At 32.3% G+C, this 20,249-nt stretch overlaps 1 protein-coding gene across 2 annotated transcripts in view; it reads right to left on the bottom strand.

Annotated features, from left to right (window-relative positions):
* Positions 1 to 579: 579 nt before the first annotated feature.
* Positions 580 to 20,249, bottom strand: part of LOC139514600 (uncharacterized) — a 59,453-nt gene continuing 39,783 nt past the window's right edge. Inside the window, exons 1-3 of one of the 2 annotated variants that reach the window (XM_071304010.1) lie at positions 11,380 to 11,438; positions 3,627 to 3,746; positions 580 to 982 (exon numbers count right to left, since the gene is read on the bottom strand). In XM_071304010.1, the coding sequence (XP_071160111.1) occupies positions 590 to 982; positions 3,627 to 3,737 (504 nt within the window). In that variant the 5' untranslated portion in view covers positions 3,738 to 3,746; positions 11,380 to 11,438 and the 3' untranslated portion in view covers positions 580 to 589. Of the gene's footprint in view, positions 983 to 3,626; positions 3,747 to 11,379; positions 11,439 to 20,249 lie in introns of those variants that run through there. The other variant, XM_071304011.1, reaches the window with a different exon arrangement.

Here is a 20,249-nt window from a genome sequence, read left to right as displayed (position 1 = left end):
TTTAGGTATAAATTATCGCATCTTTTGCTGTGTTCTTATCGCCCACTTTCTGTGTTCATAATATGGTTTATTGTAAAGGCCAATGCAGTCATGGTGCAGCTAAACGGAAACTTTTAAACAGTGTAACTTAAAGTTGAATTCTGCAATGTCTGTTTGAATTGACTGGATTGTTATTTGGTAAGGTTTTTTGAAGAAGAACTAAATGATAACAGACATCGACTATAAGTAACGAGACATGTTCATATCTTTCTTCGATTTATATGACCTTTAAGGGGTGTAGTTCATATGAAAACTTCACAATAACGATACTGACAAATATAAATTGTGTGTGCATAGTATCATGAATGATTATTTTAGTCTTGTACAATTTGAATTGAAAATAGGTATGACTATGACTGCAGGCTTTTTCCTCCTATTTTTTAATTAATTAAAGCGGTAAATGTTCTTTTTGTCTGCCGTTCACCAATATCTTGCAACGAATTTTTTAATTACAAAAGTATATGATGATAACAAATGTCACTAGACTTTAGATAAACTTTGAAGAATCCTATATATTGTATCATTTCACTATCAAACAAATACCGGTATATCATTTTTTATTTGTCAGATCTTTTGACCGTGTGTTATATTTTCGTTTTCTATTTATTGCATTTGGTGAATTTCTGGTTTGACATTCCTCTGTATCTGCCCCGTATTCTACAGAACATGTCGCTTGACTGGATTGAATGTCCCTTTGTGAAGGCTTGCTATCTCCATCTCGGCATCGATCACTTTGCTCGCTTATGTCTGGCTTTATATCTGGTAAACTGATTCCAGATTTTGTTCTAAGCCTCAGTCGTATTGGTCCAGTCCAATTCTTTGTAATAACTGGGATACCCTTTTGGCAAATATCAATTAATTCATTCTGTTGAAGTTCTCTAGCAGCATCCCGAACAAATTCCATTAAACCTCTCCAATTGTTTGGTGACAGTTTTCTAGCAACCTGCACAAAATAAAATTAGGATTAGCATAGTACTTCAAAAAAGACGACTTTAACATATTTCTATCATTTTTTTAAACACCAAAATACGTTTGTATTTTTATTTGAACATATTAACTTATGAATATGAAATGTTGTATGTTGGTATTAAGAAATTACCAATAGGATAAAAGTTTAGCCTAAGTGACCTTCTCATTTTTTTCTGCTTGTGCAATTGACCCTTCTGTCATTCAAACAATTATACATATATCTTCTATTTTATTAATCTTGCAGACACATTGAAAGAATAAGTCCTAATCTAATAGACCACTTTCGAATTCATCCGTAACGAAAAAAAATCGTCAATTAGGCGCGCCTTTGTGACGTCATTTGCCAGATAGAGGGGATCGTCTGTATCCCTGCACTATTAACGTTCATCAAGCGTCTTAGTGATCGTCATTGTGCCGGATAAACTAGAAATAGTTTTTGTTCTGTAAGTACTTAAGCACAATTCCCCAATGACAGCAGTGCTGATTTTCAATTATGAGAAGTTAGTTTGCCGAATAAATCGTGCAATATAGTATTATAATTTTCAAACCACTCGCTCAACATTGGAATGGAAGTGACGATGCCCCTAAACGCACGAATGATGATCACTAAAACCAGAGTTTTTGAAGGAAATGCATCGAACTCGAAAGTTGTTTATTTAAAAAACAGTCATTATTGAGTTGCTTACTTTTATGCCCCACCTACGATATTCCTACGATAGTAGAGGGGCATTATTTTTTCTGGTCTGTGCGTCCGTCTGTCCGTCCGTTCGTCCGTCTGTCCCGCTTCAGGTTAAAGTTTTTGGTCAAGGTAGTTTGTGATGAAACTGAAGTCCAATCAACTTGAAACACATGTTGCTTATGATATGATCTTTCTAATTTTAAAGCCAAATTTGATTTTTTACCCAATTTCACGGTCCATTGAACATGGAAATGAAAGTGCGAGAGGGGCATCCGTGTACTTTGGAAACATTCTTGTTATAGACCTCATACTAGTATTTGATACATTTATTCGATGTGTTTTAACAGACAATCGACAGAAATGATTGTTTGAAACAACTTTGTCCCCTCTTCTTGTAAAATTGTTCATTTTACGTTTGAGGAAACTCCATACTTTATTTCTGAAGAAGAATGGGAAGAATAAAGTATATCGATAAACTTCACATTCCGCTAAAAGATAGTGTCCTCTCGTTGATTAGTTCTCATTTATGTTACTATGTGGATTCGATATATTCCATAGAACAAGAAATAAAGGATACCAGTCAACTTATACAGTAAATTAACTTCAAATAGGGACATAGGATTACGTGTAGAAATTGACAATGACTCGATTGAGACCAGAACTTTACAGCAAATGAGATGATTTTGGATAAGAATGTATAAATTTGGAGACGAATAGTCAGATCAGAGACATAGATCTATCAGCTAATGTTTCAAACGTAATCACTTAGGTATATAAAGTAACTCGTAAATGTCCTCTAACAGGAGCAACTCAGCAGGTGTTACCATTGAAGCAAGAACTACAGAACCTTCCAGTGCACCTAGGTTCGTTTTAGATTTGTTGGAGGTTCTGTTTACTCTTGTGTTCTGTGTAGGCATTAGCGGACAATATTTTTTTATCCTTGTGGTTTGTTTTTTTTCATTTTTTGTATAAATGTATTCTTTTCTCTCTTTTATTATAAATCTTTCCCTATTATTGTTTCCTACGGGGATGTTAATTAAGTTACTAAGCATCGTAAACTTGTCTGGAAGTATTTTTATTACATAACATTAAAAAAAAAACTACAAATTATTTACTTTTTAAAAATATTTCATAATTACAACTACATATATACATAATCATTAAATGTTACTGAGGAATTTGCTTTTAAACATTAATACTGTGAAAACCAGGACAATTGGTTATGACCATTTAGGAGTCGCATTTCTTAGATGCTGTCACAAATATATAAAACATTCAGTCTGACCCGCACTATCTACTATAACAAAAAATGTCTATCAATTACTTTATTTGTTGACTTTTCCTTTTAAAGGGGCTCAAGCTGTGAAAATCATAATCATCGATTTGCCTAAAGTTCTAGTATTTGATTTATAACATACTAAAACGTACACTAGTATCCAAATTACAAAAAAGTCTAAAATAAACAGTTAGCAATGCATGAACTCTATAATATGTATCATCATTTAGTGTGGTTTGTTTTTGGTTTAGACGATTTCTAATTCGCCATGGAGCTAAATATATATAAACAGATAGCGACCACGTGCAATTGAATTTTTCTAGATCTTATCTGTTTGAATTTTTATCTGTATAAGACTGATATTTTGGTGGATGGAATCAAATTTGCACAATTTGAGGTCACATGAATACGTATTCAAAGAGGTCGAATTATTCACTTTCAAGTGAATTATTCAACAGCGAGGTTTCTTAGTTTATTTTGACAAAATTTAACCAAATTGGCTGCTGATACTCGAATTATAATTCGTATTTCATTCTATCACTTTCATTAATGATTGAACAAAAAGGAATCACATAAAGGCATAGCTGATATATAAAAAAAAAGGTCCATTAATATTTTGCTATCCTACTCTTGTAATTAGGGTTTCGCTAATAATAATATTACCTCACTTGGACAACACGTTTTCGTAGGTCCTCTTTTTTGAACTAGAGCCAATATACTAGCCTTTATTTCTTCGTTCCAAGAAATCCTGTTTTCTAATTTCGCCATTTTCATGTGATGAATCTGTAAAATTATTAATTAAATTTCGTTTGAAATTATTCAGTGACTTTTCAGACTCGTGCAATATTAGGCTGACCATTGTTACATTACATAAAAGTGTATCGTTCATTGTTAATTTGTGTTATTTCATGTATTCAGAAGTAATGCAATTACATTGGATGGATTTTACACTTATTTATAAACTAAATATTATCTAAACTTTTACATCTTGACAACGCATATTATGTTTTAAAAGTTACACATTTTGTTTTCAAACCTCAGACTGCAAAAAAAATCACTTTAATTCAATACGGGTTGTCTAGCCTTCCTTCATTGGCGAAAAAAAGACAGTTCCCGTAAAAATAAATCGGTGATTTCTTTATAAGCTACATACTTATAGTCAGTCGGCTTTTTTGGACAAATTAACCCCTGTCACGTCATATGACTATGCCTTTCCAAGTCAGGATCTCATATGTTCTACTTATAGGTCGAACATTAAAAAAAAACCCACTGCTTTAGATTAGATCGTCAGTTTTTGGTGAATATTAAAGTGGAGAGAGACTATTTGATGGTTAATAAGACTACATGCTGTTGCTGTGCGATGATTGACAAATAAGAAAAAACGAATTAAAACTACAATGTGCGCTCTTCAAATGCTAACAAGAGCTTGCACAGTGTGAGTACTTCAAGGGACCTGCAATGTCAGCATATAGCCTTTATATTGAGTAAAGTTTACGTATAAAAATTATTTTAAATCGCTGTTACATTGTAAAACAGACAACAACGGTCATGAAATATTTTACACATTATTGATTTTCCCTTAGTGAACGTATCAATCATTGAAAAATTCAAGTGTTTAAAACTTTTAACTATTGATTTAATCAACTGTGATCGGGTTTGGCGATATCAAACGGAAGCTTTTGTCTACCTTTTAGGTATTTAAATGATACGTGTGGTCACGATAATCGTAAAAATTATACTGTTAATTGAAATAACACTAAACATGCATATATAAGTGATTAAACTGATTGATTTGTCAAATATTCATGGATGTAAGGTTAGTTTTGGTGTATTATTCATGTGTATTAGAAGTATAACAGTAGCGGCGATATGGCTTTAACAATTTAACTGTCATTGCATGAGTGCGAGCCTTGCATTTTGAAACAGTTCAATTCAAAAACCCTAGCAATTATGTATTATTATTTCTTGGCCAAAGTTGTCCGCGGAGATTTGGCTATCCATAGAGGACACGTTTCCTGCAGTTGACATTTTCCTGTGTGATTAACAAGGTTAGAACACTGTAGTTCGTGTAGATTAATATGGAAATGTCGGATGATAACAAAAGACAGCCTGGACAGTGTACATGTACTGATATTACTATTGATATGTTGTGCTCTGTTGCTGTTATTTCAACCGATGATCATCGAATGGACGGGGTATTTCTAACTCGGATCTTTATTGGATTATTAACCGATATTATTGATGTATTGTTAGTATCCCGGATGTTTCGTTTTGATATTGCTATTGCATTCCCATTACTGGTTTATTTGAGTATTTTACTTGTCTCGACAATTTTTGTATTTCAGAAGTTTTATTTGTTTTTCTACACTTTCTTTATGTTTGTATTTTTTAAACTAATTTCAACTTTCCATGCTATTTTTTTATACATATTAATCCGATGTGAACATAAGGCAGACACGTTCAGATACGTAAATTTTGCTAATTTATATATATCTATGCATGTTTTATTTAACATAGGCGAGTTATTTGGATGTATATTTTCTACTGACAAATAAAATTGATTAAAGCAACTTATATAATTTTGAGTTTTTGAATAAAATAAACATAAATGCTAATATATTTATAACTAGACAATTACTGCTACAAATTCATTATCATAGTCGGAACAGGAATCTAAAACAAATGCCACAGCTTAACCATTATAAATGTCTGCAGACAATTCGTTTCAAACTACATGTAGTTGACTACAGCTTAATGACTGGTAATGTTTGGTCTACATCAATGAGACAGTAACATAGAGACATTAAAACCAAAAGAACAAACAGCCTTCCATAAAAGACATATACAAAACAGGCATATTGAGTTGCTCAAATATTAACATGAAAAGTATTTATATCAAAAAGTTTTCACGAAGATTCCACAATTGACACTATAATGACCTGTATCTGTATGTATACGTTGAAGACACCAATTCTGGCTTTTACTCAACGGGAGAGAGAGAGACACCTATTGGCGGTGTTGGAGAGCAGCCTTAAAGCTCTCATCTGTATCTGCGCATACAATACGGTCTTCATGTTGGTTCCAGTGTAGTATTCTCTTGACAAAGAAAGAGTTCTTATATGGATCGGTGTTGCTAGGAATAGTTTCTAGTGCCTTAGAATTGTTCTTCACTAAATTTGTCACTATATTGGCACTTACAAAATCGTCAAATGTTTTAGGTTTGATTTTTCTCTTAGGTTTACTTTTAACAAGAAAATCGTCGGGATTAATAATAGCTGGGACCAACCCCTCAACCACTTTGTACAGAAAAACCAGCCGTCGACTTGTTCTTCTCGTTTGTAGGTTGCAGATAATAAGATTAAATTGAGAATGGAAATATCGAATGTGTCAAAGCGACAACAACCCTACCATAGAAAAGACAACAGCCGAAGGCCACCAATGGGTCTTCAATGTAGCGAGAAACTCCCGACCCGCGTCCTCGATAATGAGGTTTCTGAATAACGGCCAACAATATACATTTTTTTAGTTAGTTAAAAGGGTTAATGAGGACCCGAATGCCGTAATTCTGGAAATTGTGGATTTCGGTCGAATAAAAAAGAAAGACATCGACAAGAATAAAAATATGTACTGCATGTAGAGCTACAAATTAAAAAAAAAATGCTTAGACTGAGATTTGTTTTATACATGTGTGAAGAAATAAAATTGAGTTTTATATATTGAGTGAGAAAAATTCTTTATGAGAGCGCATTGATACTTTTTTTCTGTAGCAGTATTGCATTAAATCTATTTATCTTCTGCAGTCTTATCTAATATAAATTGAGCTTATTTTCACGATAGAGACTCGGAATATAAAAAAGAAGATGTGGTATGATTTCCAATGAGACAACTCTCCACAAGGGACAAAAATGACATCGAAATTAACAACTATAGGTCACCTTCAACAATGAGCAAAGCTAATACCACATAGTCAGCTATAAAAGGCCCTAAAATGTAAAAAAAAAAATCAAACGAGAAAACTAACGGCCTAATGTACATGTACAAAAAATTAACGAAAAACAAAATATGTAACACATTAACAAATGACAACCACTGGGGTCTCATCATTTGGGTGGGGGTCTGATCTCGGATCCCGCTCAGCGTTTTGTCAGATTCCCGTATCCCGCTTACACTATGTACTTAAGCAATTCTCATTCTTTTTTAATTTCCTGTGTCCCGCTATTTTCACGGCACAATAATTTTGCTTTCACGTGTCGCGCTTTCAAAAAATCATCGGCAATCCCGCGTCACGCTTAGACCCCAATGAAACCCACACTGAATTACAGGATCCGGACTTGGAAGAGTCACATACATAGAGAATGTGGCGGGGTTAAACATGATAGCGGGATCCAACCCTCCCCTAACCTGGGACAGTGGTGTAACAGTACAACATACGGTGGCAGTACACAGTTAGGAAAAAAAACTTAAAATTGACACTCATAATTTTTAAACACTCTTTTCCCCTTCCTTCCTAACAAATAAGGCTTAAAATAAATATTTGTGTTATGCATGTGTATATTTATGGAAAGATAATCTTCCATAGATTTGATTTCCAATAGTTATAATGGTGAAATATAATGTCTTAATGTGTAACCATGGCAACAATCTGCATTTATTTGATACAAAATATTGGAAAAGGGGGGTAAACATGACACAAAAGTCTAATAAAAATTAGTCAAAAGGAAAATTTCAATCAATTAGAGTGATACCTTTCCTGAAACCATAGACATATAACTATCAAGAGGTCAAATAAAAAACATATGCATTTCTGCTCGTTTTTCCATAAAATTGAATTGAAAAGTTCGAGCGTCAAGTCTTTGTTGAAAAACACTACAATACTTTCTAGACCTATGGGCGCTACGGATAGGACAATACGGACTGTCAAACAGAAAAATGGCCTATAAAATATGCTAAAAATAATCTATAACTGTTCATATAAACCCAATAGGAAGGCTATATATATATTATTCTTCAACTATCGAAAAATCAATTTTATTGTACAAAAACTTTCATAATTAAAAAATTCCCATGGCCATAATGCGAAACTAAACTACTAACTGTGTATTGCTACCTAAAAACGTTAAAACACCCACAACACGGCTGGTAATCTACACACGCAGAACATTTGGTTCTGCAATGAAAACCGTGAGAGGATTTTCCGGTTGTGCTTGAGTGGAGTAATTGTCACCGCTTCGAAAGGTATATACATTTCTAAATCGCAATTTTCTTATTCGTCTGATCAAAATATTGAAAATCGGAGAATGCTATGCTGTGGTGAATACTTGAACAAAAAGATACATGTATCATTTACTGTTGTACGTGGAGTTAAACTCCTACAAAATCAGTTGCCGCACGAGAATTTGCCTATAAAAGTGACATTTAAATTTTAAAATGGTTCTAATTACAGACCCTCAAGTTTAAATTTACTTTTTATTCGGTCAATGGGTATGAATGTCGTTTTTGGTGGCATGTACGCTGTCCGGTGTTGATCGACATCTTAATAAATATGAAAACCTCATATTTTCATTATGACATGCGTGAGGGGATCGGTTCTGATTGAGGACATCGTGAATGCGTGAGGGGACGCCTTAATGTGGTCAGATTGTTCATGAAAAAAACACATTTGTGTGCATAAACAAAATTAATGAGATAGAATTTTGAAATACATTGTGGGAAATTTTGTCAACGATTTGTTTCTAGCTCCAAATAAAAGTGGAAACATTTCATATCAGCCCAGTATTACGTATTTAAAAAAAAAATGGATCGCGAAAACACAAATTTTGATATTTAGTTGAATATTTTGATTTATACAATACATCACAAAGTTTTCTGTATATGAATAAACAGTTTTACCAATAAATTGCAAATATGTCTCCAATAAAAGCAACAGTAGTAAACCGTTGTCGAAATTCATAAGTTGATTGAGAAAAAACAAATTCGGACTACAAACTAAAACTGAGGGAAACACATCAAATATAAGAGGAAAACTACGACACAATGTCAGCAACACAAAATTAAACTTTAACACACACAGAAGCGAATTACAATTTAACAATGGCCATTTTCCGGACTTGGCACAGGACATTTTAAGAAAAAAAATGGTAAGATGAACCCGGTTTTGTGGCTTGCCAAACCTCCCGCTTCTACGACAATGGTAAATATATCAGTCAAAGACAACATTACATGACAGGACTACAATACAAATAAATGATAGAACATATAGAACAGAGAAACACTCCCAATTATAGCTTACAAAAGGTACCAGGTTTAAAAAACACTTATACGTCAGACGCGTCTTTCGTCAACACAAGGCTTACCAGTGACGCTCAGATGAAAAAAGTTTGAAAGCCAAGACAAGTTCATTGAGGAGCAAAAGTTCCAAAAAGTTGTGTCTACTACGGCTAGGGTTTCTGCCTGGAATAAGAACATCCTTGTTATTTCGAATAATTCATAATTTTGCAACCAGTGATGTTTTATAAAATGACTATATAATAGATATACATGATAAATTCGAAGTGGTGACTAACTACACAATAAAAACGGATACATAAAATTACCTAAACCAGCACATAAAAATTCACAGCCGAGTTAGCAAAAACCATAAACGCACAAAGTGAAGTAATATATGAATTTCTTAAACAATATCCCCCAAATAGGATAGACAGAATTCAGGATTAGATTTGCAATACTGATATAACATTTATCAATAACGATGTAAATTACAATATTAATTAATATCAAATTGTGGTAGTAAACTATACCGATTTTTTGCCCAAATCCACGAACTTGGACACATATTTGAAATTAATTGGTTAGGTTTTATTCATAAATAGAAAACATGGTCATTTATTGTTATTTCAGAATTTTATCTAATAATCTTGGTTTATGCACACAAATGTGTTTTGTCATGAACAATCTGACCACATTAAGGCAACTTTCAAATACTCATAGTTTGGATATAATATTATGATTTCACGTCCCCTCACGCATTCACGATGTCCTCAATCAGAACCGATCCCCTCACGCATGTCATAATGAAAATATGAGGTTTTCATATTTATTAAGATGTCGATCAACACCGGACAGCGTACACGCCGCCCAAAACGACATTCATACCCATTGACCGAATAAAAAGTAAATTTAAACTTGAGAGTCTGTAATTAGATCCATTTTAAAATTTAAATGTCACTTTTTTAGGCAAATTCTCGTGGGGCAACTGATTTTGTAGGAGTTCAACTCCATGTACAACAGTAAATGATACATGTATCTCTTCGTTAAAGTATTCACCACAGCATAGCATTCTCCGATTTTCAATATTTTAATCAGTCGAATAAGAAAATTGCGATTTAGAAATGTACATACCTTTTGAAGCGGTGGCAATTACTCCACTCAAGCACAACCGGAAAATCCTCTCACGGTTTTCATTGCAGAACCAAATGTTCTGCGTGTGTAGATTACCAGCCGTGCACAATCAGTCAATAGAATTAAAATATTGTTTTGTGTTACATTACATTTAAGTTAGTTTGGAGTTAAATTTGTTCAGTTTTTTTCCTTGACTGGACTGTTAAAATATATATCAGGTAAGGAGCGAATATCTATCATTGATTCCTTCCTGCTTTCTTACGTATCATTGAGTATATCCAAAGTTGTTCTAGATAAGGATTCGAAAACACAATCTCTCCACAAACTGTCTGGTTGGAATAGGAACGCTTCATAAGACTGGTGCGATAGTGTTGCAACATACAATTCTGTTCCCGTTCAGAATTCCTCATTTTACAGTGTCAGTCTAAGTAACTCATTCTGTCCGATCAAATAATTTTGCATCGCATTGGACGTCGATCTGAGTCCGGCACATATCACAATGATGAGATAGAAAGCAAGCAAGAAGGAATCTCTCGCTCCTTACCTGATATATATTTTAACAGTCCAGTGAAGAAAAAATGTTACAAATTAAACTCCTAACAAACTCACGGTAAAGGAACACAAGAACAATATTAATATTTGATTGATTTATTGTTGGTGTTTTAACGCCACTTTAAATTGACCTTTTTGGACTATTTCGTGACGGCCAGTTTTTCATTGTTGGAGGAAGGCGGCCGTGCCCGGATAAAACCATCGAGCTTCGAATTGAAAACTGACAATCCTAGTCAATTAAGATAAGGAGTCGAGTGCACCCGCACGGGCGGGGTTCGAACTCACACCTCGGTGACTCAATGGCTTGTGACTGAATACAGTAGTAGAACTACTTAGACCACTTTGGCCACCTATTAAGATTTGACTGTCGATAGTGAAAAATATCTTATTAAACGAAATTTAGTGTTAGAATCTGTTTCTCTGATGAGGTTCAAACGATATGCATATATACCGACTTCAATCTTACCCTTCCGAAGTTTTCAATTCGGCCGATCTACAAACTGAAAGATCTGTTCTTCCATTGTTGATCATTGTTTAGACAGCTTATTAACAATCTGCATAAATACAAATACAAATATTTTATTAGCACAAACTCATCGACAATAAATGGTTAAGGCTCATCGTATATGGATTACATAGTTGGTCAAACATAATAATTAAGTATTGCAAATAATGACTATATTGATATGTAATATTATAATTATATAAACAATGATTATGAATTAGACATATTGACAATTTTATAGAGTTTGTTCTGCTTTACGCAGGTTCAAACTGTCTGAGATGAAAGAGGAAGTCAATTTTAGGATTGTGTATGAATTATTATTTAATAAAAAGATTATATTCATGTTTTTGAAATTTTGTAGGATCAACGATTATATTTGAAACTTTATGGTAAAATGTGGCCCTTTTAGTTGAGTATTTTTCACAATGTAAAAGAAAATGTTTTTCATTTTCAATTTGACCAGAATTACATACAGAGCAGAATCTCTCATTTCTGGGAATATTTAGATGGGTCCCTCTTTCAATCATCAGTATATGAGCGCTTATACGGATCTTACATATTGCTGCTCTGTCACTTCTGTTTTTCAATATATCAACATAGGGTGGTCTTCTGCCCATTATAATATGTAGACACTCTTGAAAAAGTCTAACTTTTTGGATTCAAATATATTTGCATTCTGGACTTGCAAACATTGGTCATTAATTCTTTGTTTAATAGAATTTAAATTACCTTTAACATAATTAAAGTTATTGATGATATAAGACATTCCAAGTTCATTCAAAAGACTCTTGACCTTTATGACCCAAGGGTTTGAATCTACAGATTTAGTGAATATATCATATGCCAAAGAATTTTCCGAAGAAACTATATGGTTCAGGTAGTTGAATATTGAATATAATATTTTATTTTTCAAGGGAATTCTATTAAGTTCGGCTCGACATCCATCATTAGATGCCTTACAGTGAACCCCTAATATGTCTTTGATAAATTTAACATAAAGTTTTTCAAATAGATCGGAGTCTTTAAAATGTGAATCCACCCCCCAAATTTCACTACAATATGTAAGAATGGGAGTAACTAAACAATCAAACAATTTTTCAAGAAGTCTACATGGGTTGTTGAGACCTTCAGTTTTCTTTATCTTATAATATGCCTTCCTTGCTTTCTCCATTAGAGTATTCACAGCAAGGCAAAAATTGCCATTATACTTTAAAACAATACCCAAGTAACAATAATTTGTTACCGTTTCAAGATATGAGACAATATCTGAAAAAGTCTAATTTCCATGTCCCGCACTTCACCAGCAATTATTTTTTTATTCAACCATCTTTTTTGAAAATTTTAAGTTTCAGTATAAATTAAGTTATATAATGCACCATGGTCTGCCAATTAAACACTCATTCTTATATTTCTTCCAATAAAATATTGTAATTTAAATGTTCAACCTCCCCTAAAATCATGTTGTCCCCTGTGTTTTTTTGAAAACCAAATCATTCAAATATTATCCAAATTAATTAAACAGGCGTCCGATTCTCACATATATGATATAGTATATAATAAACTTGCCCCTAATTTGTCTTTTTATATTATAACTATAGCATGTAATAAAATTTTGCAAATTTTAAGAGAAAAAAATTTGTCCCCAGGGGTGATTTCCCTCCTGTTACCACTGGGTTTTTTTTACCTGTGGAAACGTTTACAAGACCAAGAGTTATTTTCCCATTATGTATTGTGAAGAGCATCATTTCCTGAATGCATTAGTACAAAGAAATAGTTGGAAAGGCGGCCAGGTTTGAAAATTCAAGCCCATCCAATGTAAGAATTTATAGAAAAATACTTATTAATTGGTGTTCTATCCTGTAACAGCCTTTTCTTACACTTTCTGAGAGTATTTTTAAGTGTGCACCACAGCATTAAGTGTGTTTTTATATCATCTTTTTAAAAGTTATATGTTACAGGAAATACACTTACATTTAATGTGATAAAAAGGACAAAAACTATCGCGTAATTCCTTTCTGTTACGTTCTGTCATGTTACCTGATAAAAAGTAACAGCATAACCATCATCAGTAACAGGAAGGATGTTCAAGACAATTTCACTGAAGAATCGAACAGTTAATCTACTATATGCCAACCATTTCATTCAATATAAGTTATCACCACCATATTAAATAAATTTCAAAATAATATAAAGTATATTGAATAAAAAAATAGGTTTTTTGCTTTTGATAACAGCAGAGAACATTGTGCAATTCTAGTTTAGTAGAATAAGATAGTAACAGAAAGGAATTTATTTTAGAATTTTTCATTACCTAGGCAGATTTTTCATCTTGCAAATACAGTTTCAAAGGATAAATGACATTGTTTGCTGTTATCTTCCAATTGTGACCAATTTAAAATGATGTATTTTTCTTAAACTTTAAAATAAAGCAGAAAAATCCTTTCTGTTACCAACTCTGTCCTGTTACCGTTGTGCTGTTACTCAAGATTCTTTCATGTTACCGACATATCTGACTATATTTAAGTATATTTCTAAACCTTTTGTATTGCAAATGCTAAAATCAATAATTGGCATTTGATAAACTATTGCAGGATATACTAGTAAACCACAAATATTGTCTTAAACTTTTTCCTTATTCCCATTAGAAACTTTTTAAAATTGATTCACTTTGGTAACAGGAAAGAACTGGATTTTTTTTGTACCATTTTTAAAATAGCCATTGTTTCCTTATTAAACAATTGTTTGAATTACAGACAACAGTTCCTAGATCCCCAATGTGTGTTCTTCGATTTGTGCTATTAAAATACTGGGTCTACATGGTCTAAACAAAAACAAAATTGTTTTTTCTTATTTCCAAAAATTAGACTTTTTCAGATATTGTCTCATATACATTATCATAAGTAAAATGGTTTAACAATGTCTTGCCATTAGAATTAAATATCATAATTTTTGATTTATCAGTATTAACTTGTAGTTTCCATGTTGAACAATATTCATGTAAAATATCAAGAGATTTTTGTAGACCCTCTTTGCTTTCAGATAGTAAAACAATATCATCTGCATATAAAAGAATGTTCAAAGAGGTATCCCCAATGGCAACTGGATCCGTATGTTTGTTATCAAGATTATCTACTAGTTCATTTATAAAATAGTTAAAAAGAAGGGGACTCAATACGTCACCTTGTTTAACACCCCTTTCTGATAGGAATGGAGGACTCAACCCATTAGAGAATTTTATTCTACATACTGTATCAGTATACATTGAATAAATAACATCAAACATTTTTGGGGGATATTATGTTTTATGAGTTTAGAAAATAAACCTAGTCGCCATACAGTATCAAATGCCTTTTTTAAGTCTATGAAGGCAGCAAAAACTTTTTTTCTTTTTTTGTCTATATTGATCAGTTATGGTCTTAAGAGTGAATATGTGGTCAGCTGCACGACTTTTCTCTTTAAAACCTATTTGATTTTTACTTATTAAATTTTTGATATCCATAAATTTTACTAAACGTTTATATAAAACGCATATGAAGCAATATGATCTGCTAACTAAACAACAAAAATGTGAAAAGAAAAACAATCTTTCATGAGGAGTGAATGTTAAGTAACATGGTCCGAGAACACAATTAATTCGTAGTGCATTTCTTTTAGAACATAAATGAAAATAAAAAAAATCCCACCTGCGCTTTCTCAAAGAAACTTTTACAGTGTGTTGTACTACTTTTGGGACAAATTATATCAAATTTATAGAAAACTTCATCGCCTCTAACTCAAAATATGGACAATTTTATGTTTAGGGCGTCTTGAAATCTTTTGACAGCTTCCGAAGTACTCATTTTCAACCTTTTTCAGCTGGACCAAATCCCTACTTTCCTTTAAAATTCTGGACCCAAATTTTTTTACAGTGTAATTTCATCCCCCTACTTGCAATTTGAGGCAGTGAACATGGAGAAATAAATTTGGAAGGGGTATAAAAATTAATGGCAAGTAACCCACTGTCAACACTAGGGACTATATTTGTGAACAACGAAAATCAAGGGACGACAATGGTGGTCTCGGACCTAATAGGGTAGAAAGAGTTGACAAATCTTAAAAAAACTTGGTATGAACAAAGCTTAATGTATTATAACACTGCTTACAAAGTTTCATGACAATAGGATGTATATTATAGACATTAAGTTAAGTTCTATACTCATCTTTGCGTGTAAAATTTTGACGTTGAAATTGAAAAATTTCAACTATCAACATTTGGGGCTTTAAAAATTAAAATATTGCAAAAAAATACTTTTTAAATGCCTTAATATATTACTTATCATGTACTTAAAGCAATAGAGTACTCATTTGATTTATCAGACTTGGCATAATTATTCAAAAGTCAAATTTATATGAGCCTGCGCCTAAAAATTTAGGTTTTTCAATGAAGGGGAGCCTTACATGAAGATGTAATATTTTCCAGCAATTTTAAATTTGTGAAGCTTTTTGGTTATAAATAATCCTTACATATGTATTTAAAGTACTTTAAATGGAAAGAAAAGTTACAAATAACATATCATATTAGTTTAAAAGGGTCTTAGGCCAAGTAAGACTGGAAAAAAATTAGGGTCAATTAAGGCCGTGCCACATATTTACATACAAAAATGCATATTGAGGCTATAAGAAATAAAAATTTGTGTCTTTTTTATCATTTCTATACTCATGTGACATGATACAACAAATCTGAGCACAAAAAGACTCTTGCAATTAACTTTTCTTACAAGCAGTATGGGCTGAAACAAAGACTTTTGCCTTTTTAGGGAAAAACTTGCATGCAATTTATTCTCAACAGGCTTATATTTAAACCACTTGCTATCCTACAGAAGAAAAGAAATATATTATGTGAAATGGAACAGGTACAATAGACATTTTAAAGTGCATTTGATAAAAATTTAGTGAGGTCCCTTATATGGACATCAAATTTTATATACCAAGCTCCCCACTATTGCCTTCATCTAAACAAGGCGTTAGACAAGGGTCATTTATACAACACATTTTGCACATTTTATCTGAGATAAAGTTCTTTTCTGTAGATTCAGAGTTCATAAATAGGTAAAAGAAGCAGGAAAAGGCATAGAAACACAAATATTGACACATAAAAACCTGTCAGATAGAAAGTCAGGATGCCATTTATGCATCAATATTGAAAAAGTTATAAAATGCCTATTTTGACCATAAAATGCCAAAATTGGTCGTTTTTGCAGAAATTCTATAAAATAAAAGTTTAAATCCTTTAGTTTCACACTATTTGACAAGTTGACACCATCAAATCATTTAGGGAAGTTGCCAGAGTACAAATTCTATATTTACAGATTTCACCTAATAGGGTAGAAAGAGTTGACAAATCTTAAAAAAACTTGGTATGAACAAAGCTTAATGTATTATAACACTGCTTACAAAGTTTCATGACAATAGGATGTATATTATAGACATTAAGTTAAGTTCTATACTCATCTTTGCGTGTAAAATTTTGACGTTGAAATTGAAAAATTTCAACTATCAACATTTGGGGCTTTAAAAATTAAAATATTGCAAAAAAATACTTTTTAAATGCCTTAATATATTACTTATCATGTACTTAAAGCAATAGAGTACTCATTTGATTTATCAGACTTGGCATAATTATTCAAAAGTCAAATTTATATGAGCCTGCGCCTAAAAATTTAGGTTTTTCAATGAAGGGGAGCCTTACATGAAGATGTAATATTTTCCAGCAATTTTAAATTTGTGAAGCTTTTTGGTTATAAATAATCCTTACATATGTATTTAAAGTACTTTAAATGGAAAGAAAAGTTACAAATAACATATCATATTAGTTTAAAAGGGTCTTAGGCCAAGTAAGACTGGAAAAAAATTAGGGTCAATTAAGGCCGTGCCACATATTTACATACAAAAATGCATATTGAGGCTATAAGAAATAAAAATTTGTGTCTTTTTTATCATTTCTATACTCATGTGACATGATACAACAAATCTGAGCACAAAAAGACTCTTGCAATTAACTTTTCTTACAAGCAGTATGGGCTGAAACAAAGACTTTTGCCTTTTTAGGGAAAAACTTGCATGCAATTTATTCTCAACAGGCTTATATTTAAACCACTTGCTATCCTACAGAAGAAAAGAAATATATTATGTGAAATGGAACAGGTACAATAGACATTTTAAAGTGCATTTGATAAAAATTTAGTGAGGTCCCTTATATGGACATCAAATTTTATATACCAAGCTCCCCACTATTGCCTTCATCTAAACAAGGCGTTAGACAAGGGTCATTTATACAACACATTTTGCACATTTTATCTGAGATAAAGTTCTTTTCTGTAGATTCAGAGTTCATAAATAGGTAAAAGAAGCAGGAAAAGGCATAGAAACACAAATATTGACACATAAAAACCTGTCAGATAGAAAGTCAGGATGCCATTTATGCATCAATATTGAAAAAGTTATAAAATGCCTATTTTGACCATAAAATGCCAAAATTGGTCGTTTTTGCAGAAATTCTATAAAATAAAAGTTTAAATCCTTTAGTTTCACACTATTTGACAAGTTGACACCATCAAATCATTTAGGGAAGTTGCCAGAGTACAAATTCTATATTTACAGATTTCACCTCTTAGGTCCGAGAACACAATTAATTCGTAGTGCATTTCTTTTAGAACATAAATGAAAATAAAAAAAATCCCACCTGCGCTTTCTCAAAGAAACTTTTACAGTGTGTTGTACTACTTTTGGGACAAATTATATCAAATTTATAGAAAACTTCATCGCCTCTAACTCAAAATATGGACAATTTTATGTTTAGGGCGTCTTGAAATCTTTTGACAGCTTCCGAAGTACTCATTTTCAACCTTTTTCAGCTGGACCAAATCCCTACTTTCCTTTAAAATTCTGGACCCAAATTTTTTTACAGTGTAATTTCATCCCCCTACTTGCAATTTGAGGCAGTGAACATGGAGAAATAAATTTGGAAGGGGTATAAAAATTAATGGCAAGTAACCCACTGTCAACACTAGGGACTATATTTGTGAACAACGAAAATCAAGGGACGACAATGGTGGTCTCGGACCTAATAGGGTAGAAAGAGTTGACAAATCTTAAAAAAACTTGGTATGAACAAAGCTTAATGTATTATAACACTGCTTACAAAGTTTCATGACAATAGGATGTATATTATAGACATTAAGTTAAGTTCTATACTCATCTTTGCGTGTAAAATTTTGACGTTGAAATTGAAAAATTTCAACTATCAACATTTGGGGCTTTAAAAATTAAAATATTGCAAAAAAATACTTTTTAAATGCCTTAATATATTACTTATCATGTACTTAAAGCAATAGAGTACTCATTTGATTTATCAGACTTGGCATAATTATTCAAAAGTCAAATTTATATGAGCCTGCGCCTAAAAATTTAGGTTTTTCAATGAAGGGGAGCCTTACATGAAGATGTAATATTTTCCAGCAATTTTAAATTTGTGAAGCTTTTTGGTTATAAATAATCCTTACATATGTATTTAAAGTACTTTAAATGGAAAGAAAAGTTACAAATAACATATCATATTAGTTTAAAAGGGTCTTAGGCCAAGTAAGACTGGAAAAAAATTAGGGTCAATTAAGGCCGTGCCACATATTTACATACAAAAATGCATATTGAGGCTATAAGAAATAAAAATTTGTGTCTTTTTTATCATTTCTATACTCATGTGACATGATACAACAAATCTGAGCACAAAAAGACTCTTGCAATTAACTTTTCTTACAAGCAGTATGGGCTGAAACAAAGACTTTTGCCTTTTTAGGGAAAAACTTGCATGCAATTTATTCTCAACAGGCTTATATTTAAACCACTTGCTATCCTACAGAAGAAAAGAAATATATTATGTGAAATGGAACAGGTACAATAGACATTTTAAAGTGCATTTGATAAAAATTTAGTGAGGTCCCTTATATGGACATCAAATTTTATATACCAAGCTCCCCACTATTGCCTTCATCTAAACAAGGCGTTAGACAAGGGTCATTTATACAACACATTTTGCACATTTTATCTGAGATAAAGTTCTTTTCTGTAGATTCAGAGTTCATAAATAGGTAAAAGAAGCAGGAAAAGGCATAGAAACACAAATATTGACACATAAAAACCTGTCAGATAGAAAGTCAGGATGCCATTTATGCATCAATATTGAAAAAGTTATAAAATGCCTATTTTGACCATAAAATGCCAAAATTGGTCGTTTTTGCAGAAATTCTATAAAATAAAAGTTTAAATCCTTTAGTTTCACACTATTTGACAAGTTGACACCATCAAATCATTTAGGGAAGTTGCCAGAGTACAAATTCTATATTTACAGATTTCACCTCTTAGGTCCGAGAACACAATTAATTCGTAGTGCATTTCTTTTAGAACATAAATGAAAATAAAAAAAATCCCACCTGCGCTTTCTCAAAGAAACTTTTACAGTGTGTTGTACTACTTTTGGGACAAATTATATCAAATTTATAGAAAACTTCATCGCCTCTAACTCAAAATATGGACAATTTTATGTTTAGGGCGTCTTGAAATCTTTTGACAGCTTCCGAAGTACTCATTTTCAACCTTTTTCAGCTGGACCAAATCCCTACTTTCCTTTAAAATTCTGGACCCAAATTTTTTTACAGTGTAATTTCATCCCCCTACTTGCAATTTGAGGCAGTGAACATGGAGAAATAAATTTGGAAGGGGTATAAAAATTAATGGCAAGTAACCCACTGTCAACACTAGGGACTATATTTGTGAACAACGAAAATCAAGGGACG

The sequence above is a fragment of the Mytilus edulis genome, chromosome 3 (assembly GCF_963676685.1).
Source record: "Mytilus edulis chromosome 3, xbMytEdul2.2, whole genome shotgun sequence".
Taxonomy (NCBI): domain Eukaryota; kingdom Metazoa; phylum Mollusca; class Bivalvia; order Mytilida; family Mytilidae; genus Mytilus; species Mytilus edulis.
This window is presented reverse-complemented; position numbering and strand designations above follow the sequence as displayed.